Raw genomic sequence first — 27,300 nt, forward strand, 5'->3', positions numbered from 1 at the left:
TCATGACACGGACAACTTTCCAGTCCGCCTGTGGGCCTTTGGGCACCTGAGTAATTGTGGGCTACTCAGGGCTTAAGTCGTCTGTGGACCTAACCCGGGAGAGACTGCACATTTCACCAGATAGCGAATATGGTCACCTCTTTCAGAGCAGCAATCCAGCAATAATATTCCTGTCATAGGCCAAGAACGCATTTTATATCTCCAAGTTATGACTAACGGGTTCCAAGCACATGTGGTGGAACGTTTCACTGGGTACACTTAAAACCTGCCTAATGACTCCTCTAAAACAATGGGTCCTGCGCTCAGTGATTTAAAAGTTGATTGATGCTGCCTCCATGTTGCCAGAAGTATTTGCTCCACCACTTCACTTGGCACAACTCCACGTATCCTGCAGATTCCAGCTGAATAGGATCTTCTCAGACTGTCTGTGAGTCCCACAGGCAAAAAGGCGCAAGCTTTTCCAGCATGTCTGCACCACACCCATTACAATTTTCAGTTATATCTTTTGCATGCCTACCCCCTTACTATTCAGTGCTTTATGGAGGCCAGGGCTCCATCTAATAATCTTTTTATTCCCACTATTTCCCATGGCATTTAGTTCATGCATAGTAAGGACTAAATGACTGTTGAGTGATGGATGGCTGAATGGGTGGGCGGGTGGATGGATGATGGGTGGGTGGGTGGATGGGTAAGTGGGTGGACGGATGGGTGGGTGGATGTGGATGGGATGGGTAGGTGGGTGGGTGGATAACTGGGTGAGTGAGTTTACAGATACATATATGCTAACATACATATTTCTATACAAATATATGCAGACAGAGTAAGTAACCAAATAGTCATGATTCTACATGTGGTCTTGCAATAATCCTATATAACTAATATTTATACTCTTGAAAGTTTTTTCCTCTTCTTTCTCTGATTCTGGCTATTCACATTACTACAAGCATGACTGACTTTCTCAAAAATAACTGCGAGTGGCTTTTAAAAAATGAGGACACTGGACTTTGAATTCTTCAGAGTAATAAATTAGACGCTATTTTTTTAGAAATTCATTATGTGAATCATCCTTCATTTTCTCACATGCTAACCGTTACCACAGTGAGCACTCTGATCTGCCGTAGACACTTGGCACACTAGCTTAATACTGGTTATGCAACTCGCTGTGTTTGAATTCTGTGGTTAAGGAATCTCACTATTTCATTTTGAAATCTGTCTCCAAGTTAGGAGACATACTTATATATCTCAGCCTCAGGAGTGGTCACTGGACTGAATAAAGGACTGTAAAGCAGTATTCGCATATTCTCCAGTAAATCTCCAGCCTTATTTTTACTATCAATCATTCTCTTTGACTAAACATTTACCTCTCTCAAGGAAGTAACGAGCAGAACTGTAGCTAAGGCTTTCTAGCTCTCCCCACCTGCTTTGTTAAACAGGAGATTAATGAGTTATGAAGTGGTCTCTGACTAGTCCTCCCTTATCACACCCAGCCTGGCCCATAAGTTGTGAGTGCAAATACTGTTGTTCATTTCCAAAGATGTCAGTCTATTTCCTCTCTTCATACTGAAACCCCATGATTTCAGGCCCTCATTAACATAACCCAGAGGATTCCAGCCGCCACCGGGACTCCACAATCTTTCTCCGCCTCCTGCGACGCCTCACTTCTCTACACGTTGTGAGACTAGCCTTCATTTATCAGCCACTTTGTGATGACGCACTGGTCCCCACATCACATACACCACATACAAAACCGCCAATTGTTATTTATTTGCCTCTTTGTCAGATCAGAACCTTGGACAATTACATTTTTCATTTAAATTTAACACATTTCATTCTGGTTTACAGGTTGGTATTTGGAGAGTTCTGCTCACTTAATACCTGTCATCCAGAAGCTGCTCACTATTCAATGTCTAATTCACACCAGATTTGGGATCATCAGCTAAAGGCCACCTTCCAGTGGTGAGTTCGTGAAGGGAAATACCAACTTTTGGCGTCTCCTGGACTTGTGACCCTCCACCAGGCAGTTCATTTCTGTTCAGACTCCTACACTTTGCAAATCTAGTCTATTTCTTCACATATTCAGCAGTTAATTTCTTATGTCTTGTTTCTTTTCAAGCGCCCATGGGTCCAGCTACCATGGATGTTCCCTGAAGGAAGGGATGATGTCGATGCTTCTGCCCTGTCCCTGAGGCCCTCCTTACGCTTAGTGGCCTTCCCTCAGCTCATACTTAATCTCCGATCCAAGGAGGGGGAAACGCACATCGCCCACTGCAGCACAGTAAGCCAGAGCCCAAGTAAGTAAACTAGAACCTTGCACTGACCGTAAAGACTTGATGGCAATAAATTCCTATCGTTAGCCAAAGGTTGGGGAGGGACGATGTGGTATAAGCCAGTTACTCCCTAGTCATCAAAATCATCAGAGAGGCAGTAAATTGGTCACGTGATCATGGCCACGCTACGAGGTGTTGTTTTATTCAGTTTTATGATGAACAGGAAAGACAGATAATGATGTTTTTCTTGCTGAGGAAATAACATAACAGCCAGTAGAGTCAGGGGTAACTCTGCTCTTATATCATGCTTCACCTCTGAGCCAAGGTAGGAGGACCATCTCTACCCTTTACCAGCTCTGTCTGTTTGGACAATTTTCACGTCCTCTTTCAGCCTGTGTCCTCTTTTGGTCTTCGGGAGATGATGCAGGCTTGGGGAGATGTGGGTGGGAGACATTATGTGGGCTTGGGGAGACTATGTGGGCTCGGGGAGATGATGTGAGCTTGGGAGATCATGTTGGCTTGGGGAGATGATGCGGGCCTGTGCAAATGATGCGGGCTTGCAGATACTACGCCGGCTTGGGAACATGATACAGGCTCGGCTAGATGATGGGGGCTTGGGAAATTATGCGGGCTTGGGGAGATGATTGGCTTGGGGAGACGATGCAGGCTTGGGGAGATGATGTGGGCTTGGGGAAATTATTGGCCTTGGGGAGATGATGCGGTCTTGGGAAGATGATTGGGCTTAGGGAGACGATTTATGCTTGGGGACATGATGCGGGCTTAGGGAGGTGAAGTTGGCTTAGGGACATGTGGACCTGGAAACATGATGTGGGCTCGGCAAGTCGATGTGGCTTGGGGAGATGTTGCAGGCTTGGGGAGACAATGTTGGCTTGGGGAGATGATGTGAGGTTGGGGAGATCACGTTGGCTTGGGGAGATGATGCGGGCTTGAGGAGATGTGGGCTTGGGGACATGACACAGGCTCGGGAAGATGATGCAGGCTCGCAGACATTTTTCGGGCTTGTGGACATGATGTGGGCTGACTGACACGACAAGGGCTCTGGGACATGACGCCGGCTCAGAGACACAACAGAGGTTCAGGGAGATGACATGGACTTGGAGAGCTGATGTGGGCTTGGGAAGATGTGGGTTTGGAAAGATGTGGGCTTGGAGAGATGAGTCAGACTTGGGGAGATGATGTTGGCTTGGGGAGATGTTGGCTTGGGGAGATGACACGGGATCAGGGAGATGACCTGGACTCGTGGAGATGATGTGGGCTCCCTGATATGGTGTTTGCTCGGGGACATGCCGCGGACTCAAGTACATGACACCGGCTCAGGGAGATGACTTGGGCTTGCAGACATTTTTCATGCTCGCAGACATGAATTGGGCTCACTGATATGACGTGGGCTCGAGGACATGACACTGGGTCAGGGACACAATACGGGTTCAGGGAGATGACGTGGGCTTGGCTAGATGATGCGGGCTTGGGAAATGATCCGTGCTTGGGGAGATAATGTGCCTTTTGGGAGATTTTGTATGGGGGAGATGATGCGAGCTTCAGGAGATGATTGGGCTTAGGGAGATGATGCAGGCTTGGGGAGATGATTGTTCTTGGGGAGATGATTGGGCTTGGGGACATGATGTGGGCTTGGGGAGATGAATGGGCTTAGGGAGATGATGCGGGCATGGGGAGATGATGTCGGCTTTGGGATATGATGTGGACTTGGGGAGATATGTGGGCTTGGGGAGATGATTGGGCTTAGGGAGATGATGCGGCTTGGGGAGATGATGCGGGCTTGGGGAGATGATTGGGCTAATGGAGGTGATGCGGGCTCGGACAGATGATGCGGGCTTGGTGAGATGATGTGGCCTTGTGGAGAAGATTGGGCTTGGGGAGATGATGTGGGCTTGGGTAGATTTGCGGGCTTGGGGAGATGTCGGTTGGAGACATGATGTGGGCTTAGGGAAATGATTGGACTGTGGGAGGTGACTCCGGCTTGGGGTGATGAAGCAGTCTTGCAGATATGCTGTGGGCTCAGCGAGATGATGCAGGCTTTGGTAGACGGTGTGTGCTTGGGAGATCATGCGGGCTGGGGGAGATGATTTGTGCTTGGGGAGATTATGTGGGCTTCGGGAGACTATGTGGGCTTGGGGAGAAGTTTGCGTGGGGAGATGATGCGGCTCCGGGAGATGACACGGGCGTGCGTAAACACTGCAGGCTCATAGATACTATGCCAACTTGGGAAGATGATGCGGGCTCAGCTAGATGATGCGGGCTTGGCAAATGATGCAGGCTTGGGAAAATGATGTGCCTTTTGGAAGATGTGGGCTTGGAGGGATGATGTGGGCTTGGGGAGATGATTGGGCTAACGGATGATGCGGCTTGGGGAGATAATTGGAGTTGGGGGAGATGATGCGGGCTTGGGGAGATGATTGGGCTTAGGGAGATGATGCGGGCTTGGGCAGATGATGCGGGCTTGGGGAGATGATGTGCCTTTTGGGAGATGTAGGCTTGGGGAGATGATGTGGGCTTGGGGACATGATGCGGGCTTGGGGAGATGATGCGGGCTTGGGGAGATGTGGATGGGAGACATGATGTGGGCTTGGGGAGATGATTTTACTGTGGGAGATGACTCGGGCTTGGGGTGATGAAGCGGTCTTGCAGATATGCTGTGGGCTCAGGGAGATGATGCAGGCTTTGGGAGATGACGTGGGCTTGGGGAGATTTTTTGTGCTTGGGGACATGATGCAGGCTCTGGGTGGTCAGGTCGGGTTGGAGACATGTGTTCCTGGTAACATGATGTAGGCTTGGGGAGTCAATGCAGGCTCAGGGAGATGATGTGAGCTTGGGAGATCATGTTGGCTTGGGGAGAAGACGCGGGCCTGTGTAAATGACGCGGGCTTGCAAATATTACGCCAGCTTGAGGATATGATACAAGCTCAGCTAGATGATGGGGGCTTGGGAAATTCTGCGGGCTTGAGGTAACAATGTGCCTTTCGGGAGATTTGGCTTAGGGAGATGATTGGGCTTGGGGAGATGATGCGGGCTTGGGGAGATGATTGGTCTTAGGGAGATGATGCGGGTTTGGGGAGATGATTGGGCTTAGGGAGATGATGCGGGCTTGGGGAGATGATGTGGGCTTGGGCAGATGATTGGACTGTGGGAGATGACTCGGGCTTGGGGTCATGAAGCGGTCTTGCAGATATGCTGTGGACTCAGGGAGATGATGCAGGCTTTGGGAGATGACGAGGGCGTGGGAGATCATGCGGGCTTGGGGAGATGATTTGTGCTTGGGGACATGATGCGGGCTTACGGTGTTGAGGTCGGCTTGGGGACATGTGGGGCTGGAAACGTATTGCGGGCTCGGGGAGTCGATGCGGGCTTGGGGAGATGATGCGGGCTTGGGCACATGATTGGACTGTGGGAGATGACTCGGGCTTGGGGTCATGAAGCAGTCTTGCAGATATGCTGTGGACTCAGGGAGATGATGCAGGCTTTGGGAGATGACGAGGGTGTGGGAGATCATGCAGGCTTGGGAGATGATTTTGTGCTTGGGGACATGATGCTGGCTTAGGGTGTTGAGGTCGGCTTGGGGACATGTGGGGCTGGAAACATGCTGCAGGCGTGGGGAGTTGATGCGGGCTTGGGGAGATGATGCGGGCTTTGGAGAGTATGTGGGCTTGGGGAGAAGTTTGCTTGGGGAGATAATGTGGGCTTGGGAATATGATGTGGGCTTGGGGAGATGATTGCGCTTGGGGAGATGATGCGGGCTTGGGGAGATCATTTGACTATGGGAGATGACATGGGCATGCGTAACTGATGCAAGCTTGCAGATACTACGCCGACTTGGGAACATAATGTGGGCTCGGCTAGATGATGCGGGTTTGGGAAATGATGCAGGCTTGGGGAAATGATGTGCCTTTTGGGAGATGTAGGCTTGGGGAGATGATGTGGGCTTGGGGACATGATGCGGGCTTGGGGAGATGATGCGGGCTTGGGGAGATGTGGGTGGGAGACATGATGTGGGCTTGGGGAGATGATTTTACTGTGGGAGATGACTCGGGCTTGGGGTGATGAAGCGGTCTTGCAGATATGCTGTGGGCTCAGGGAGATGATGCAGGCTTTGGGAGATGATGTGGGCTTGGGGAGATCATGTTGGCTTGGGGAGATGATGTGGGCCTGTGTAAATGATGCGGGCTTGCAGATATTATGCCGGCTTGGGGACATGACACAGGCTCGGCTAGATGATGCGGGCTTGGGAAATGATGTGGGCTTCAGGAGATGATTGGGTTTAGGGAGTTGATGCGGGCTGGGGAGATGATGTGGGCTTGGGGAGATGACTGGGCTTGGGGAGATGATGTGTGCTTGGGGAGATGATGTGTGCTTTGCGAGACTATGCGGGCTGGGGGAGATCATCGGGCTTGGGGTGATGATGCTGGCTTGTGGAGATGTGGGTGGGAGACATTTTGTGGGCTTGGGGAGATGATAGGACTGTGGGAGATGACTCGGGCTTGGGGTGACGAAGCAGTCTAGCAGATATGCTGTGGGCTCAGGGAGATGATGCAGGCTGTGGTAGACGACGTGGGCTTAGGATATCATGCGGGATGTGGGAGATGATTTGTGCTTGGGGACATGATGTGGGCTAAGCGTGATGAGGTCGACTTGGGGACATATGGGCCTGGAAAGATGATGTGGGCTCGGGGAGTTGATGCGGGCTTGGGGAGATGATTGGGCTAACGGACATGATGTGGCTTGGGGAGATGATTGGAGTTAGGGAGATGATGCGGGCTTGGGCAGATGATGCGGGCTTGGGGAGATGACCCGCGCTCGTTGAGATGATGGGAGCTCCCGGGTCGGCTGGAGAGAGGACACGGTGACTATGACCATCACCACGGCGATGACCAGAGCTGCCACTGGCTGTGGCCCGAGCACTAAGTGTTTTATGTGAATTAACTTATTGAAGCTTCACACAACCCCAGGGCCTGAGTCAGTTTTATCGTCTCCATTTTACAGATGAAGAAATGGAAACACAGAGAGATTAAGCAGCTCACCCCAGGCCACAAGCTGTGAGAGCAGTGGCGTGTGGATGCACATGCTCTGTCTGACTCCAGAGTCCAGCTCCCACTGCTGCCCCGAGCGCGCAGCGGCTGCCGGCCGCATGGCTGGGCCCAGCGCTCCCCGCAATGTGCTCGGAGGACTTGGCCTTGAGTCTGCTCAGCTCCGAAGTCCACGCCCTGAATCCCTATGCTTGTCGGCCTTCCTGCGTGGTTACCACCATCCCTCAACCATTTCCACACACCGTGACCTCCGGTATCCTGGAGAACAAAGCCCTACAGCATCCCCAACTTTCTAAACTTCCAGGAGATATGAGGTCCCCCCCACCAGCAGCCACTTGCAGGACTAATTCTGTGCCTGCTCCTGCCTGATCAGCCTTAACAGGATCAGTGCCATCTCTCAAAACTGAATTTGGCTTCTCCATCTTCTACTGATTTTATTGCAAAGGTTTTTATGGGCAAAGGTATCTCTGACATACACAGGTTGCCCTCCAGACCAAACCGTCCCTCCCCGCTGTCCAACACTGCAGCAGTAAGCAGTCCAAACTGGCATGCAAGAGCCCAGGGACACCCAGGGGCCCCGGGGTCGTCAGGCACGGTGAGGGGAGCCAGCTTGCTCCTGCGTGAGTCACCCCCCGTTTGTGGATATTTCCCGCAAGTCACCCCAACGCGTAGCTGGAACAGTGACTGTGACCCTCAGCAGCCTGGTGGCAAGAACAGGAGCTAAAAGGTCAGGAAGTCCTGAGTTCAAACCCCACCCTGCCACTTCCTGGCTGCGTGACCTTCCCCGGTGACTCCGCCACTCCGGGCCTCTTGTTCCTGGTCTGTATAAACACCACGGCGACGCCCGGCGCGTAGCGCTGTAAAGAGACTCTGGAAGATGCTGGGGGCTGGGCAAGCTGTATTCCCTCCCCACTCCACCCCTAGCAGTCCTTGCAGACCACCTGGCCCAAGGGCTGCAAACAGATGGCTCCTGGCTGCATCGCGCCCGGCTGCCTCGCTCGGCCCACGCAGGCTGGAAGGCAGTGTGACGAGGCCGGGGTTGCTTCAGCCCAACACGACAGCAGCGCAAGCCACAGTCCCCGGTCACGTATGTGAGCTGCCTGCAGCCCTTTGCCAATGATCGAGTTTGGGACCCAAACACCTGACCATAAAAAGACAGGGATTGTGCATTTCAGAGGTTTTACTAACTGGGGGTGGGGTGAGGGCTTCGTTTCTTCACTTCTTTGAGTGCAAGGAAGCTGCATACGGAAGGAGAATCATGGTGCAAAAAGACAGAAACGTCTCTGTGCTTCTGAGCGAGGACTAGCCGGGCAGATGTCTGCACCCAGCAGTTTCTGCTGTGACATATTCTGATGACCCTGCATAAGCCAGAGAATGTCCACTAGGCTGACAGCTAGGCTGCAAGGAGCACTCCTGCTGCAGTACCTTCACATCCACGGCCTGGTAGCTTCAAAAACCTCTCCTCAGGCCTCTTCAGGGTGACTCCCAGTAATCTCTCTGCAACACCTAAGAAAATTCCAGAATATTCCAGTGTTCAGTTGCCTAGATGAGATATGACACATTGGGATCATTTGCACGTCTGCACCAGCAACCATGCACTTTAATCTGACTGGAACCAATTTAGAGGGATTTAATTAAATTTGCAAAAAGACAGCATGGCAGAGGAAGTTCAGCCTGCTCACCTGTTAACCAAATATTCAAAGAACAAGTGAGGTGACGGCTCATCTCCTACAAAAGCACAGCTTTGTAAGTAGACTGGTGAGATTGTAAAGTTTTAGAAAAACAAAGTTCTAAATGTACAACTGTCACCAACCCAAGCGGCTCAGCGGGCCTTTCTGAGCACGAAGGCTCCTGCTTGCTCCAGACATTCTCACCTTGACGCGATGTTCCCAGGGAAGCCCTCATGTGTCCCAGAACCTGAAGCAGGAGTAGCAGACCTGCCACCCCTGAGTGGCCACGAGGGCTCAAGCCCAGCGGGGGGGACGGCACCAGATGCTCCCCGAGGACCACACCCCGACCCCGAGAGCCAATGTTTCCTGGGCGTGGGTTCTGCCACCTCTGGCTGCAGAGCTCCGGGCACATTCCCTGACCTCTCTGCACCTCAGCTTCCTCACCTGTGACAAGTCAGTGACAACGGACCTACCTTACAGGGACATGTTGAAGATTGAGGTAAACTGCTCGGAACAGTACTTGACCCAGAGGATTGCCCAGAAAACGTTGGTTACTATCCTGAGGAGTCCCTGCCCCATCTCCAAACCCAACCCCGCCCCTTCCCCGGGCCAAAAGGACAGAGTTCCCCTACCCCACCCCCACCCCCACCAAGCACTTGACTTGGAAGAGCAGGGGACATTCCTTCCCCACCCCCACCCCCGAGTTGAGACTAATTTTCCCCTCAATGCGGTCTTAACCCACCCCCACTGCCAGGCCTGGCAACCAGCCCACAGGGAGGCAACTGGACCTTTGCAAAGAGCACTGGAGTTGGAGTCAGACCTGGGCTTCAATTCCAGCTCTACCTCTTCCCAGTTGTAAACAAAGATCATGCCACCTTCCTGAGCCTCAGTTTCCTCATTTGTAAAATGGAAATTAACACCACCCATCTTGTGGAACTGATGTAAGGATCAATGAAAACTTGTCCACCAGCCATGAGCCCCGTGGCCATGGAAATACTGATGACACCTGCACAGCACCCCCACCTTTTCACTGGCCCTCACCAGCCGTCTGTGAGGCAGGCAAAGCAGGCGCTCATGTTCCCATTTATCAGATGAGAAAGGTGAGGCCCAGAGAGGTTATACAGTCCACGTCAGCCCTCTCTCATTGAGCAAAAGGCTCTGCAGGTGAGAAAACAAACCTGCTGGATAAAGGAGTGAGTGGACGGATGCACCAGGGCTGCAGGAGAAAACTAAGGGGTGCGTGGATTTATTCAGGCAATGGCTGATTAACGGGCTCAAAGCACCGAGGCCCTGCCAAGAGAATGCTGGAAAACTGCGCTGGCTGCAGCTCAAGACCTGCCGGAGGAAATGGAGCTGCAGGCAAGGGCTGGTTCCAGAGGTCCCCGGGAGCCAGCCTGGGTCTCATATGCAGGAGCCTTGGGGGCTTGGGTGGGCAGTGCTGTCAGGCTTACACTCGCTGGCCAAGGAGAACGTGGAGCGGGGAGCCCGTGACCCCCAGCCTGAGGCCCACGAGGTGCAGAAAAGGTCCTGGCAGAGGCCCCCCTCACCCTTCAGTGGGGGACATGCAGCCCCGGCAACTCCCACTACACAAGAGCACAGAGGAGCCGCCTACTCTCCATTTCCACGGGAATCCCCTTGAAATACCCCTCCAACGGCTGTTCTTCTCTGCGGAGGAAGAGCTCAGGGTAAATGTGATGGAGGGAGGCGGGCACTCACTGACACCAGGATGCCATGGAAATTTCAAAACCCAGCCCCACATGACCCCCTCTCACCAGCAGAGATGACCAGGGCCCGGGGGCAGGCTTTGCCTTCACTCCCGCCTCTGTGGGGGCACCACGACTGTTTCTGTGGCAAATGAACAAGGAGGAAATTGGCAATCGCACGTAAAACAGCATCCATCTCTCTTGCAGAAGACTCCCTGCCGGCCAAGAAGGCTGGGTGTGCAGGGATACAGCCTGGGGTCAAATCCTGCAGCGTGACCCAGATGAGACCCTGACCTTAGAGCCCCCCTTTTCTCCTCTTCTCAAGTGCCTGCGGTGAGAGCAACAGGATACAGCAGCCCTGCACATCCTACGTCACTGGCTCCCTCACCCCAAGTGCAGTGGGGATGCATTGCGTCATCACCCTAAAACAGCCCAGAAGAAGTTCTCTGGTTCCTGAAGCAAATATCCGCTGAGCCCCCCTGGGGGCAGGAGGGTGGCTGGCTCCCTGCATGCCCTCCTGGGACGTGGTGGCTGTCACACACAGATGGAGAAGGAGAGCATGCACAGCTCAGCGGGGTCTCCAAAGGCTACCAGCTCCCAAGAGGGGTCATTCCCACAAGTGTTTACTGGGCACTGCGCCAGACCCATTTGCAGTCCTCTGCACCCGTTTTCCACTTAGTTCTCACAGCCACCCTCCAATTTAAGACATGTTATCCCTGCTTCGCAGATGGGAACACTGAGGCCCCAGAGGTCACCTGGAGAGGGGTGGCCAGCTAGAACCCAGGCCCTGGTCTCCCAAGGATAGCAGGTAGTCCTCATAACAGTCACCCTGGGACACCACAGCCCTGCCTGGGCCGACCCACCCTGCTGAGCTCCAAGCTTCAGAGCTGAAAGCTCAGGCTCAGGACCCACCAGGACCTCGGGGTGGGGCCCTCCAAGGCTGCTGTTCCATGTCCCTGTCCTTTTGGGTCTGATTACTCTGCCCCTCCCACAGTCCCATGGCTACTCAGCCCTCCCATCACACCACCTGGCTCCTGGTGACCCACAGGGCAGCAAGGCGGGGCCATGGAAGCCAAGTGACCCTCCCCAGGGCCTTTAGCTGGGACTCCTGGAGCAGAGCCACAGATGGAAACTGCCACTTCCAAGCCCCTTTCCTCTGTGTCTGGCTGGCCCCTCAGAGCCACATACAAGCAAAGGGACCACAAGGCAATGGTTGTGACACCAAAGGGACATGTTGCAGCAAGAGACACCTGCATGAAGCAGGGGAAGGCCATTCACTGGTTAACCCAGAAAATCTCGGTTAGCCCGGGATAATGGGCCAGGGGGGACCCCAGCAGATGATGGAAATGTCCCCGATGATGACCCCTCCAGCACAGAGCCCCTTGTAGCCCCCGCTGACCTCCCTGCACTTGGCCTTAGTAACCAACCAGCCAACCTCCATCCCTAAGAGTTGTCCCTGCAGAACCCTGACCAGGCTCTAGTGACCAAGCACACCTTAGGGCGGGGACAGGACACAGCCCTCTGCACAGCGTCTTCCCACACGGGCAGCCGGGAGCGCAGAGTAGGCCCCGAGAACGCTTCCAAAGCAAAGACTCTGAGCGGGGTAGAGAGCCCTACACCCTGATGCCGGTGAGGACTGCAGAGACCCACACCACATGCTTGGCTACATTAATCGGAAAAAAAGCACACACACCCTTTGACCCTCCAATACCCACTTGTAGGAATGAATCCTCAGATACATGGCACGAGCATTCACTTGTAGGATCACGTGAAATGGAGGAAAAATAAAAACTAGACACAACTTAAAGTCTCTCAATAGGTGACTGTTTAATCAACTGTCCCCCATTCCTGCAGTGAGGTCTCTGCGGCCATGAAAGACAGCAGGGCAAGGCACCACGAGGTCCTACTGCAGAGCACAGGGAACTCTGTTCAACACCTTGTAACAGCCTGTAATGGAAAAGAATATGAAAAGGAATATATATATATATATATACACACACACATACACGTGTATGACTGAATCACTATGTTATACACCAGAAACTAACACAACACTAAACTGACTGTACTTCAATAATTAAAAAAAAGAGAGAGAAAAAAAAACAGGGCAAGCTCCATGTGCCAATTCAGAAACAATTACACCACTGCCCTGCTCTAATATTTATTACCATAAGAATATATGGCTTCGATTTTTAATAATAAATGATGTTTGATCTTGAATGTAACAAGCCACTGCTAATGAAATTTCACTAAGTGTGTACTGGAGAGGAACAAAAATACAGAGCTGTACAGACAGGGGGCGTTCGACCCTGCGGCCCCCTGCCCCTCCGCTGCCCTACCCCGGGCCTCCACGGGGAGGGGCTCCCCCGTCAGGACATCCAGCCCCCGCGCACGGCAGGGCGAGGTGCACAGCGCAGACAGGAGGACGACAGATTCGGCAGGGAAGCGAATCTCTAAGTCCTGGAGCTCCAGGTCACCTGAGCCCCTGTCCGAGAGTTCTGGAAACGGGCGATGTCTCCCACAGGGCCTGTTCTGAGAGACCGGAATCTTCTCTTCCACTTTCAGCAGACATCAGATGCTGGGGGGCTACAATTTCTAGAGAAACGGCGGGTCCTGATAGCGGGAATGGGGCCCCCAGGGCCAGTGAGGAATGAAAAGAGGCTGATCCCAACCTGCACACAGAGGCTGCCAGCAGAGCTTCTGAGCTGAGTTTCTGCAGGATCCCCCTTCATTTTCTTTCATCGAGATGGCTCTGGGGGGTGGAGTTTCCTGCAGCAGCAAAATCAGCTCCAGGAGATGCAGGGTGTGGTGGACGCGGCACTTGCTTTAGAATCACGCAAAGCTGGGGCTGAATACCGTTTCCACCTCCCTGCTGGCTGTGCAACCCTGGGCAAGAAGCCTGACCTCTCTGAGCCTCAGCTTTCTTATCTACAGGATGGAGTGGGTGGTACCAGCACTAACTGCAGAGGCTGTCGAGATAAGGATGGAGGTGCCTCGGACTAGTATCCCGCTCTATTCCAGAAACAATGGCTTTCCCATGCCTGCATCAACACTCCCATTTTAAATCTGAACAAAGGCTTTATCTCTCACTTTATTGGGCAAATGGCTACCCAGTTCATTTGGGTCAGAGAAAGATCAAGCAATGGCTCAGCTGCACTCTCAAAGCTGGGCAAGTGCCTGAAGGAAAATGCCAGATGATTCGCATAGTGGGTCAGGCTGGGGGATTCTGGCCCTTCGGCATCCCAGCCAATAAAGACGGAAGGCTGATGGCAGAGCTGGCCAACAAACCCACCTGTCATCCTGGACACGGTACCCATCCCGGAGCCCCGGGTGTAAGGAGATCCAGGCAGACCTGAGCGAGGGCTGAACGGGCATCTGCAGGCCTGGGTTTGAATCCCAGCCTGCTCACTTAGGAGCTGTGAAGCCCCCGCCTCCATTACCTTGTGTGTCAATTGGAGATAACAATTCCACATTCCACGGGGCAGGGTGTTAGGAGGCCTTGAACTGGGCCTGCTCCTGCCTACCCTTCATGTTGACTCATCCCTGCTGACCCTTGGAACCCACTTTCCATCTCCCTCAACTCCAGCTCCTCTCTTAGATCTTAGAATTGTTCAGGGTCCTGTCTCTCCCATATCCCCAACACTAATCTCAATTTCTGCACAAAGCAGGCACTGACAGATAACATGCTGAATGATGTCACTTTTTCCAGGAAGCCTTCCCTGACTTCCCACCACCCCAGCCACACTGGGCAGCCCGTCCAGCCCCTAGGCTTCTCACCGTCCCAGGACTGACCCCTTGTCATCTTGTCTGTTCTGGGGACTCCTTGGGGCACAGACCTTGTCTGTCATACCCAGGGCCATATTCCCCACTCCCAGAGAAGCACGTGACACACAGTATGTCCTCAGTAAACTGCGGGCTGTCTGGGTGAACCAATGCACAAAGATGCCTGCACATCTAACGTACATTCTCTCAAACCCGCCGGGGTCTCCCCGTCCTAAGTTCTCCTCTTCGGGATGTTTCCTCTCCTGAACACTCCATGCTCCCCAGCTAAACCCACCTTCACACTGTGACGAATTCCATCTACAACGCAAACACTGAAGGTGGCTTCTCGTCCGTTTCCTGGGTTTTCCGTGTTCTCTGCAATGCACGGATATCGCCTCTGTTGAGAGGGTGGGAATGGGCAGGCCAGCTGGGGTGGGGGCCCCTTTGTTCCTTTTCTGTGAGCAGCCCTGGAGAAGGGGCCTCGGGTTGTAAATCCAGCCAAGCGTGGTTTAAGGAGAAGGTGCTGCACAGCTGATAGGTTTTTACAGCTGCCCGGTTACAAAGCCGAAGCATAAAGACTCCTCAGCCGCCTCCCGGGGCCTCAGCGGTCCCACGCCCGCCACCAGGTTGGGGTGGCCAGGCAGAGGGAGGAGGAAGGATGCTGTCTCCTTTGTGTCCCCCCACCCCCAAATACACTAAGTGCCCTTCGCCCTGCCCCCCCCGGCCCCAGTCTGCCGAGGGATTAGGGTTGCTTTAGGGGCCTGAGCAACGGTACCCCTGATCCTGTCCAAGTGTGAGATTCCCCCGAAGGGGAGAGGAGTCAGGCGTGTAAAGTCAAGCTCAGCAGAACCCTGGATCCAGGAAAGGCCCTCCCGGGGGAGGATGGAAGCCCTGACGCGCGTGGGACTCGCTATCCCGGAACCCAGAAACGGCCTCACACATGGCGCAGGCAGCACCAACCCAACCCAGGCCTGTACTTGTCACAACGTGTCCCAGACCCACAAACCAGAGGGCCCCCGGCCCCCAGCCCCCGCCCAGGAGGAGCCTGTGACAGTGAGGGTAGAGGGGGTCAGGAAGAGCCCTCCCCCGGAACGAGGGCCCCCAGCAACCTGCACGCGTGATGGGAGGGACCGGGTCCCACTGCTCAGTCCAATATTGTTGAAAAAAACAGACCTGTGCCTCCCTTACATGTATAAATGGATCCAGCCACCTCCTCCTCCCGGGGGGCCATCTGTCCCTTCAGAATGACTTGCACGTCCTCCAGTCAGATCCCCAGCGTGTGAACGTGGGGCTTTAATTCTCAGGGCACAGCTGGCTCTCCTCACTTCCCAGTTTCACTCTCGTCCCATCTCAGTCCTTCTGGATCGTCCCCCTGTGTCTTCATGGGACCCGGCTCTGGGGGTGTGGGCCTCATACCCACAGGCCACCTCTGCCTACAGATGCCTTCACTTCAGAGAACACACTGGCGTCTGTGCCTCAAGGCAGAATCTTCATTCTACAAATGAGAAAACTGAGGCCCAGGGAGGCCATGCAGCTTCCCCAGGATCACACAGCCAGTCACCCGTGAGGCCTGGCCACGCACAGTCGTCTCCAGGCCCAGTGCCATCACCTGTCATCACGCACAGCCCCTTACAACGATGCCACTCCAACCCCTGAGCTTTAAGCCACTGCCCCAATTTATCTTGGACCTGCTGTCCAACTGTCCCCATATGGACACACATACGTAGCCAGTAAAGGGCCCCAGTTTAGAGTGATGAAAATTGGGTCACTGGTAGGGAAGGTGACAGAACAAGGCTTGCCTGCGGTTCACACGGTGGATCACAGGGGCTCCCAGCTCCAACAAAGGCTCCCAAGCCTGGGGCCCAGGAGTTTCCTGGAAGCAAAGTCATCAACCGAGCCCTTGGCATGAGGCCACATGGACCCTGGGGGCCCCGCTGTCCTGCCAGATGTCCTGGCCTGATGGTCTCCTGGAGACGCAGTTCACCCTCTGGCCCAGTGCTGATCACAACCCTCTTGGAACATCTCAGGACTGCAGGAGACCGCAGGGCTGAGCTGGCTGTGCTGCCGCCCATGCCCGGCTCCAGCTCCTTGTGGCTGCACTACAGGATGCCCTTGGTGGTTAAAGGGCAGGGCTGGGATTGGGGTGGGTCAGAGCTGAAGGTCAAGGACCTCAGAGCCACCCATCCTGGAGCTTCCTCCCCTGGGATGCTGACAAGTGTGGACGGGTTGAGTGTGGCTCCCTTCACTTGGGGTTCCACTGCTCAGTAGAAAGATGAACATTGGACGGGACCTTTCTGAGTCTCAGGTGCACCTAACATGTCACCTCAGCCCACCTTTGAGGAGACCCCCAAGAGTCCTCTGGCCCTGATCTACAGCGGAAGGTATGGAGGCACAAGAGGGGCCACGGCAGGTCAACTGCACATGGGCAGTGGACGCAGAGGAAGGCTGGCCCCAGGGTGACCCAATCCTTCTCTGTGACCTTCCACTCTGCAGATGTAAAGCACCAGGGACAAAGCATGGAGGGAGGAGCCTCGAAGGGAAGGAGTGGGAATTAGAAGTCATCGGAAAGGCCCCAGTGCACCCCAGCTCTGCCTCCTCCTGGCCAGGGGAGGTGTTAACCTCTAGGACCCTCAGTTTCCTCATCTATAAAATGGAGTGAACCATCATCACCTCTAGGGCTGTTCACAACTCAGTGAGATGAGGCACAAAAAACATTATGCCCTGGTTGGCAGGAGTGGGTGGTGGATCTGCCCATGCCACGCTCCCAGGTGGGGCAGAGGAGGGCCTTTGGGAAGCCATCCAGTCAGGAGCATGCAGTGTGTGAGGAGGCGCAGGGCAGGGTTCTTCCCCACCACTCCCTCTTGCACAACAAGTCATCCTTGTGGTTTCGTCTTCTCCCCAGCGAACCTCAGGCTTTCAAAGATCTAACCTCTCCAGCTGCACAACATGGATGAATCTAGAAGATATTATGCTCAGTGAAACAAGCCAGACACAAAGGACAAATAGTGTATGATTGCACTTAGACGAGGTCCCTGAATATGCACATTCACAGGGACAGGGAACAGGTTGGAAGGTTTCCAGGAGCGGAGGGAGGGGCGTTACTGTTTAGTGGGGACAGAGCTTCAGTCCAAGTATAAAAGCATCTTGGAGCTGGTTAGTGGTGATGGTTTGACATTATGAATGCAATTAATGCCACTGAATTGTACACTTCAAAATAGCTAGAATGAAAAATAAATGAAATGATTAGAATGGTAAATTTCATGTTATATATATCTTACCACAATTTAAAAAAAATTGAGTAATATGCAAAAATAAAAAACCCACTGAATTGTACACTTTAAATGAGTGAATCGCATGGTATATGAATTATATCTTAATAAAGCTACTTTTTTTAAAACTGAAGGTGTGAATCCTGGCTTCTGGGGCCTCTGATTGACCAGGATCTGAAGGGGCGGGTTGAGCCCATCCACAGTGGCCAAACCAAGGTGCCTGCCTGTCCTGTGACCTGCACCCTGGTGGACAGACTCTTTCCCTTAGCTTTGCAGACCTTTGCAGAGGAAAGGGGGACCCCCACACTTACTCTGAGGCCTGGAGCCTGGGGGGAGCCTCTAATGTGGCCCAAAGCCCCCTCCCTACCGGCAGAAGAGAAGGGCCTGGAAGGGAGAGGTCGTTGCCTGGGACTCACAGCAATGATTTTAGGTGATCCTAAGGCCCACCTCTCGGTCAGAACAAGACAGGAAGAGAGCCCTCCCTCGCTGTGAGACTTGGCATGCCCCTACTCTGAGCTCCTGCCTCCCCATCTGTTGAATTGGGACAACATTCTGTCCCAGGGACAATGCCTAGACATTGCCCACCCAGCCCAAGGCAGGCACATGTGCACTCTTGCCAAAAGGCAGGGTGGCTCTCTTCCCTTCCATCACATTCACCCAGAGAATAGTACCCGTCACCCAGTGGATAGATGACACATGGACCGTGTCTGGGACCAGGCCACCATACTGTGATGGTTTCCAGTAAAACTGCTTCCTCGAGGCTGCGCAAATAAGATGATCTGGGAGGTCGGCGTGTCCTTAGTGACAAACTGAGCAGTAAAAACCAGCCTGCTCACCTGTTGCCTTCTACAGTCTTCCCCCCACCGCAGGGAGCTGCCAAGAAAGCAAGTCCAGTCCCACCCAAGGCCATCATCCCAGATGTGGGCATCGCACTGCCACATGCAGCGGGGGAGGGCTGGGAAGGGGTGACTGACAGGCTGTACCCCCAACCCTACCACCATTTGTACTAGTAACTTCCACCTGGTGCACATACATGGAGGCAGGTCTACGGGAAATCTTGTCTGCCTCCTAAAAGAAACATTTACGCATCTCGTTTTCCATATTTTTTTCAGTTTCATCAAGATGTAATTGACACAGACCACTGGGGAAGTTGAAGGTACACAGTGTGTTGATCTGACACACTTCCACTGTTGCAAAATGATGACCACCATAGCTACCGCTTCCCTTCCATCAGATTCTTACCATTTCTTTTTTTGTGGCGCAAATTTTTAAGATCTACTTTCCTTAGTAACTATATAATCAAGTATGTAATTTTTGATAATTAAAATTATCAAAATAAAAATATGAAAATGAACATACTGTGGATATGCATGACTGGGACATTGTGCTGAACACCAGAAACTGACACATTATGACTGACTTCACTTCAATAAAATTTTTGTTTGAATTAAAATTATCAAAATAATCAGACCTATATAATTATATATATAAAACACATAATGCAGTGTTACTAACTACAGTCACCATGCTTTCGATTATGCTATACATTATAGATTGTATTGTATGATGCATAGATCATACATTGTTTCCCCAGAATTTATTCATCTTATAACTGGATACTCTGACCAACATCTCTCGGTTTCCCCTACTCTCAGCCCCTGGAAACTACCATTCTAGCCCTTGTTTTTCTGAGTTTGGCTTTTTGAGATGCCACATGTAAGTGAGATCGTATGGTATTCGTCTTTCTCTGTCTGACTTCACTTAGCACAGTGCTTTCAAGTTTCATTCACACTGTCGCAAACTCTGTCTTGAAATAATGGTACAGGATGCCTTTCGTATTTCTGAAAAGAGAAATGGTCAGGAGGACAAGTCCTCTGCTTCCCCTGACTGGACAGGAGGACACGGGAGATGCAGCAGCTCCAAGGTCAGACACAGCCGCGGGCAGACCTTGGCTCAGCCGGCTGTCTGCAGCAGACCACGCTCCTCAGAGGGGGTCACAGCACCGTCTCCCATCCCATTTGCTCTCCACAGTGTGACCCGGCCTTTCCCGAATTCAAAGTTGGAATCTAACACCCCTCCAACCTGGGCTGGCCTGCGACTTGACTGAACACAAGTCACACAACTGGTGATGTGAGACTCTGAGGAGGTCAGCAGGTCAGGTGCCCCACCTGGTCCCTGGGGTGCTTGATTTGGAAAAGACAGCTGCCACCCAAGGAGTCCCCGTGCTCTGAGACTGCCATGCTGGAGAGGTCACATCGACAGTCCCTGGGGAGCCCAGCCTCCCAGTCAGCCCCACCACACACAAAACATGCAAGTAAAACCATCTTGGACCCTCCAGACCAGCTCACCCATCAGCTTAGAAAGGAGACCTAGCAGCTGCCACGAACGACAGGTTTGCCCAAATTTCTCACCCACAGAATCCAGGGGACGTAACAAAACAGCTGTTGTCTTAGGTCACTGAATTTTGAGCAGTTTGTTACGTAGAAATAGTAACCATGATACACCATGTGGTCTTGCGACCTGACCTCTCTGGGGTTCTGTGTCCTAGTCTATAAAAAGAGGTCATTCTCACCACCTCCCAGGTGTATAAAGTTCCAGTGAGATGATGAAACATACGTCTCATGACATTGTAGCAGTCAAGAAATGGAAGCCTCGCTCCTCATCACCATCATCATTTTATCACGAAGACAAGATAGTCACACACACGGAGAAAAGTTCACAGCATGATTCTGCTTCCGCACAGCCAAAGCCCCATCACCCATCAAACACACGTCAAGACAGTGGACACAGCTTAAGTCACCGTGTGCTGGAGCTGCAAGTGATCCTTTTTTTTGTTTTTAAAGCGAGAGAGACAGAGACTGATGGATTTGCTGTAATCTATAAATTACTCCAAAGCTGTGTTATACATAAGGAATTACTCTTTTAAAGATCATGCAAATGACATTTTTTGGTAAATTAGATTTTTAGTTTAGTCAACAACATGATATTTGAATCTTAATTCAAGCCCCTTAAAAACACTCCTATCCTTTCGCCAAGAAACTGCATTCCCAGATACCCAGAGACAGGAAAAACCTGAAACACACGGAAGTGGACGTTCCCAAGGGTGCGCATCGCATCTTTATATGAAACACCCGAAGTCGGGAAAACGGTGTCCAAGAGTGGGAGGTCTCCCCACCTCTACCGCCCTTTCTCACCTCCGAGCTCCTGTCCGTAACATCCCCCTGGCATGTAAGGGGGGTCTCCCCTTGTTTCCCACTTCAGTCTTCCCAGGTCCTGAAATGACTCTAATCCTTTTCTTCAGATGAGTCAGCAAGCACATCCATGAGGTGTCATGGGAACTCATTCAGAGACTGGTGTAAAGTAGCCCCCACCAGCTGCTCTCTTCCTGCCCAGCCGGTACTGGGAAAGGGCTTGTCTGCCTCGTGTGTGCTTCCCTGTGCTCACGTTACTTGAATGTTCTCACCTGTAAAAGCGTCACGTGACAGAAATTGACAAGTAGAAAGAATTTTCACTGCAGCCTGGAAGAAGGTAATTTTGGATTTTAAAAATCTACCTAGGAACAACACTATACACCTGAGTGTGCTTGCAAAGTGGAGAGCTTGAGGAGTGTGTGCACCCTGTCCTCCTTGAAAGAAGAGGACAGAGGGGGAGGTGGCCGAGTTCAAAGGGCACCAAAGACACACGTTCTATAATGTGAAGCTTTGTCCAAGGCAGGCTCAGGCAGCAACTCCTCCTAACTCCCTGTGCACTCAGCCATCTAAGCCTGCTCCTCTCCCGCAACCCAGAATTCAGCGCGATTAGTGACGTGCTGCTCCGAAATATGGTATCTTGGCATACTGAGTACCTTAAGCTAAAGGAATTTGAGAAATAGCAGGTGCAAGGACTCTGCCCTCCCTCTTCCCATGAAGCAGATCCTAAGACCACCTTAGGAGAGGTGCTCCCTCTATTCCCAGAGGAGAGGGGCACCCTCATCTCCAAAGACGGAGGGACACAGAGAAGCATCCAAACACACAGGTCTTGCTAAGATTCCCCAGTTTCTCGTCCTTAGCTCGTATCCTTCAGTCCTATTACACCTGCCCATGGCTTCCCCCTCTTCATCAAACCTAGCAGAAAACACTCAGGTTTAACTGCTCCTTCCAGTCTTCACTTCTTTATGAAGGCTCCTGTGTCATGTAAAAGTTGTTGGCACGCTTCCTTCTTCTTACTCTACCCAGAAGCCAGAAGGGCAGGAGGAAAAAATTGTTTCCCTCTCCTCACTAGCATTACACTTACATCGCAGGTTAAAGAGGCTTTTGCGGGTTACTCTGAGGTACTGTCACTGCAGAGCTGTTTATATAAAAAGGACGGTACTGACAAGATTAATGCACAAAAATCAGTTGCATTTCTTTACACTAACGATGAATCAACAGGAAAAGAAAGTAAAAACACAATCCCTTTTAAAATAGCACCCAAAGTAATAAAATACCTAGGAATAAATCTAACCAAGGACGTGAAAGGCTTACACATGGAGGACTACAAAACATTAAGAAAATTAAAGAAGACTTTAAAAAATGGAAAGATACGCATGCTCCTGGATTGGAAGAACCAGTATTGTTGAAATGTTCACACTGCCCGAGGCAACCTACAGATGTAATGCAATCCCTATCAAGTTACCCAGCACATATTTCACAGAACTAGAACAAATCATAATAAAATTTATATGCAATCACAAAAGAACTAGGATTGCCAAAGCATTACTGAAGAAAAAGAATGAGGCTGGAGGAATAAACCTCCCAGACTTCATACAATACTACAGAGCTACAGGAATCAAGACAGCACGGCATTGGTACAAAAACAGACATATAGACCAATGGGACAGAGTAGAGAGCCCAGAAATGAACCCACAAACTTTTGGTCAACTAATCTTTGACAAAGGGGACAAGAACATACAATGCAGTAAAGACGGCCTCTTCAGCAAATGGTGTTGGGAAAACTGGACAGCAGCATGTAAATCAATGGAGCTAGAACACTCCCTTACACCATACACAAAAATAAACTCAAAATGAATTCAGGACTTAAACATAAGGCAAGACACAATTAACCTCCTAGAAGAAAACATAGGCAAAACCATGTCACATACATCTCAGCAATGTTCTCCTTGGGCAGTCCATCTAAGCAATGGACTAAAAGCAAAAATAAACAAATGGGACCTAATTAAACTTACAAGCTTCAGCACATCAAAGGAAACCATAAGCAAAACAAAATGACAACCTATGGAATGGGAGAAAATATTTGTGAAAGATGAAACTGACAAGGGCTTGATCTCTGGAATATATAAACAGCTCATATGACTTAATAAGAAAAAATAAACAATCAATCCAAAAACGGGCAGAAGACTCACAAGCAATTCTCAAAGGAAGAAATACAAATGACCAATAGGCACATGAAAAAATGCTCAGTATCACTAATTATCAGAGAAACGCAAACCAAAAGTACAGAGGTATCACCTCACACCAGCCAGAATGGCCATCATTCAGAGTCCACAAATGACAAATGCTGGAGAGGCTACGGAGAAAAGGGAACCCTCCTACACTGCTGGTGGGGTTGCAGTTTGGTGCAGCCACTGTGGAAAACAGTATGGAGATTCCTCAAAAGACTAGGAATAGACTTACCATATGACTCACTAATCCCACTCCTGGGCAGATATCCACAAGGAACCCGAATTCAAAAACACACCTGCATCCCAATGTTCATAGCAGCACTATTTACAATAGCCAAGACATGGAAACAGCCTAAATGTCCATCAACAGATGACTGGATAAAGAAGAGGTGGTATATTTATACAATGGAATACTACTCTGCCATAAAAAAGGATAAAATAATGCCATTTGCAGCAACATGGTTTGACCTAGAGATTGTTATTCTAAGTGAAGTGAGCCAGAAACAGGAAGACAAATACCATACGATATCACTCATATGTGCAATCTAAAAGAAAGACACTATGAACTCATCTACAAAACAGAAACATACTTGCAGACTTAGTAAACAATCTTATGGTTACCAGGGAAACCGGGTGAGAAGGGATAAATTTGGGAGTTTGAGATTTACAAATGCTAGCCACTGTAACAACAGAATTTACATATAGTGGTTTCTGTATAGCATAGAAATCTATGTTCAGTATCTGGTCATAACCTCTAAAGGAAAAGCGGCTACAGCCATCAACTGACAGAAGCAAGATTAGAAAGGAGAGCTGTTACCCTAGGCCAGAGCCCAGTCCTCCTAAAGTCCCTGTCTGCCGCTGACGCTGCCCCCTGACCGCGCTGCGCCCTCCTCCCAGGAGCAGCCTACCATGAAGACGTGGGTCCTGCGAGGCAGAGGCGGAGGCCGCTCCCAAGATAGGCCTGGGGGAAGACGGGAGCAAGGCCACCTGCTCCTCCTGGGGCAGCACCCCTCCCCGCAGCCGCCCCCTGAACACACCGCGCCTGCCTCCCGGGAGCCCACTGACCTGGAAACAAGTGTCCTGCGAACCTGGGGCAGCGGCGAGAAGAGGGGAGCTGCCCCTGGTGAGCTGGTCGATTTCTCCCCGTCATCCCCGCGGCAGGGCCTGGGGGCGGCCTCTGCTGCCCCAGGCACGTCCCCAGGTCAGCCTGCTCCCAGGACGCGGGACGCCATGCGGTCAGAGGCGGCAGCGGCGGGTTTAGGGATCTGCCTATGCGAGCCTGTGGATTTGCTTCTAACTCCTCCGCAGCCTGCCCTGGGCTCGTCCTGTGCTACCCAGGTTCTCAGGACTCAGGTGACAGGTCATCCTGCTCCTGGAAGGCGGGCGCTGCGCCGTCAGGGGGCTGCGGAAGCATTGGCGGGATTGGGGCTGCCCTGAGCGAGCGCGGGGATTTGCTCCCATTTCCCGCTGTCGCCGCCCCCGCCCCCGCACACTGGCCGCACCGCGCCCGCCTCCCAGGAGCAGACTGACCTGTCACCTGCGTCCCGCGAACCTGGGGAAGCAGAGGCCGCACCCAGGACAGGACGCAGGGGAGATGGGAGCAAACCCACAGGATCACAGAGGCAGACCCCTCTCCCCATCGCCGCCTCCGATGCCGCGGGCCCCGCACCCTGACAGCACCGCGTCTGCCTCCCAGGGGCAGGCTGACCGCCAGACGTGCGCCCCGCGAATATGCGGAAGCAGAGGCCGCCCTAGTCCAGGCCACGGGTGAATAGGGAACAAATCCAGGGGCTTGCACGGGGCAGCCCCCATCCCACCGCGGCGCCCCCTGCGGCCCCGTGACCGCAACGCATCTGCCTCCCAAGAGCTGTCCATGGCCTGAAGGCCGGTCGGAGCTGCTCCCTGGACGTCCAGCGCCCTCCCACCTCCCGGAGCTGCACGCGCTTTCTCAAAGCCGGGTATAACCGGCAGCGAAGACACGGGGTTCAGGGACTACCAATGTGGGGCAGGGGCACCGCGAACCAGGGCGGCACCCGGCACCCGCCTCAGGGCCCTAAGGAGCTGCGCGGCCCGGGCCTCACCCGCCGGCTCCCCGACCTGCGCGCCCCACCAGCGCCCCCTTACCTGCCCGGCGACAGCAGCAGAGGCGACGGCAAGCAGCGGCGCAGACCCCAGGCCGCGTTCCTCCTCAGGGACCTGGTCCAGGAGCACCTGGCTCAGGCCCAGCTTCCACACGCTCTGGGCGGGTTCCGGCGTCCGCGCCTCTCCTCCTCCCGCCCGCAGCGCGGACGCTCGGGCTGGGGCTCCTGCTGTGTGCGGCCCGGCGACTGAGGCCCGGCGGGGCGGCGGGGCGGCGGGGCGGGGCGGAGCGGCACGGAGCGGCGGGGTGGGGGGCGGGGCGGGCTCACCCCACGCACCGCAAAGTCTGCATCCCGCCACTGACTGGTCCTGGCACCCAACCAGCACCACCGCCGGCCCTGGGCCAGGCAACATCCTCTAGCCCCGCTCCCCCAGCTCGCCTCCCCTTCCCACCCCGTTGCTGTCCCTCTAGCCCCAGCCAGGCCCAGTCTCTGACAGGACCTCCAAAATGGGGCTCCTCCTCACACCGAGGTTCCCGCCCTCACACCGCTCACCCCTCATGCCTCACCGCAGGACCCCCACCGCAACATCCCGAAATGGTCCCCCTCACCCCTCAGCCGGGTCTGTTCCACTGGGAGCGGCCCCTCACCGCGTGATCCCCCCTCACTCCAAGTGCACCACTACCCCCAGCTGACCCCCTCACCCATCACGCCCTGGGTGGGGCGGGGAAGTCTGTGCTCCGGTCTCCATGGCGACTGCCAGGAGCTGGGGATCTGGCCTGGTCTAGTGTCTGGCCACACAGCTAGTGTCCAAGGCTACAGGGTGCGGCGGGTGGGGCTGGAGGCGGTTCCAATTCCTGCACTCTGCTCTGTGCCTCGTCTGAGCCAGCGGGTCAGGGTCGTTCAGGGCTGCCCGCCACTGGCCTGTGGGCCATCCGTTGTTGATATCCCTGATGGTGATCGGGACCCCTAGGGTGGAGGCGCTGGGCTTGTGGACTGGTGGCGGGGTGGGGTGGGGTGCCGCTGAGCTTGGGGTATGGACAAGCAGGCAGGTAGGCTGTGCGCATGGCCTGGACTCAGCCCAGGTTGGTACGGGGTCCCTGTCCATTAACGCCAGGGCAGAGGAAGAGGGACTGGAGCTTTGAAAGTGTCCACATTAGGAAGCCAAGTCTGGAGAGCAAAGCAGGCAGCTGTGCTGGCCAGGCCACCTTGGAGCCTGCCATGACACTGGTCCTTTGCATATGGGGAGACTGATCATTGACCAGCCAATGAGACGTTTTGTACCCCCCCCCCAACGTTGGTATAGTTTACAGGCAATTGAACGGATTTGACAGGTAATTTTAATCACCAGTAATTAGTACTTTCTCTGCGGGAGCTCAGGTCCACAGTCATGGTGAACCTGGCAGGGCTCCTGCCTGAACCCCAGCCTGGGGCAAAGAAGGACCTCCCCAGAAACATCCTTTTACCTTTCACCAAAAGGCACTGTAGCAGAGAAGAACAAATCTGACTCCATGAGATCTGTTTCTTTTCCTTTAACCCTGTGCCCTGTTTTCTGGGCTTAGTCTTGCCAGCTCTGCACTTTGTGTAAAACAATGTTGCCTTTAGCCTGAAATGTACCAGAGAGCCTAGTCTCAGGGCTCTGACCTTTAAGGATATTGACATTCTGCACTCCTATAAAGATAACAAGTTGCAGAATAGAAAATAACCTTTGCTTTGTTGGAGGTTTTACAGGGGCACCGGGACCTGACCAACCTGGGCCTCATTTTGAGAAACTAGAGTGTTCGGGATAACACATTTTGCAAAGGGGTAGACAGCGAGTTACTATCTCATCTACAATTTTAAATAAATTTTGAATGAATGACATTTTCAAGTTAGATATGTTCTCAAAAAAAAAAAAAAACCCATCAATTTTCTGTCCATAATGTTACAAATGATGGGCATTTTTCTGTGATGAGGTTTTAACCAGTATTCAGAGTGGCCTTTTGTTTTTAATCTTTTTTTTAACTAATAACATTTACTATGTATTTTAATTTATGTCAGTATTTTAAACAGAATTGCATTACAAATATGTT

At 52.6% G+C, this 27,300-nt stretch overlaps 1 protein-coding gene across 2 annotated transcripts; it reads right to left on the reverse strand.

Moving 5' to 3' along the window:
• Positions 1-8,307: 8,307 nt before the first annotated feature.
• Positions 8,308-25,830, reverse strand: LOC116657621 (ran-binding protein 9-like). Of its 2 annotated transcripts, none has more exons than XM_032461023.1 (2): positions 25,275-25,830; positions 8,308-8,833 (listed from the first exon to the last, which is right to left on the reverse strand). In XM_032461023.1, exons 1-2 carry the CDS (start codon positions 25,641-25,643, stop codon positions 8,801-8,803), a joined length of 402 nt encoding a protein of 133 aa, XP_032316914.1. In that variant the 5' UTR covers positions 25,644-25,830; the 3' UTR covers positions 8,308-8,800. The 2 variants fall into 2 exon arrangements, with proteins under 2 accessions (XP_032316914.1, XP_032316913.1); XM_032461022.1 differs by lacking the exon at positions 8,308-8,833 and adding an exon at positions 24,392-24,552.
• Positions 25,831-27,300: the final 1,470 nt, after the last annotated feature.

Source organism: Camelus ferus, chromosome 18, assembly GCF_009834535.1.
Source record: "Camelus ferus isolate YT-003-E chromosome 18, BCGSAC_Cfer_1.0, whole genome shotgun sequence".
Lineage (NCBI taxonomy): Eukaryota > Metazoa > Chordata > Mammalia > Artiodactyla > Camelidae > Camelus > Camelus ferus.

Coding starts and splice junctions, on each gene's coding strand:
- LOC116657621 (XM_032461022.1), bottom strand. CDS start 25,643: ATGTTGCCTGGCCCAGGGCCGGCGGTGGTGCTGGTTGGGTGCCAGGAC. Junction 24,553..25,274: donor CTGCTGCTGTCGCCGGGCAG/GTAAGGGGGCGC, acceptor ATGCTTCCGCAG/CCCCCTGACGGCGCAGCGCC.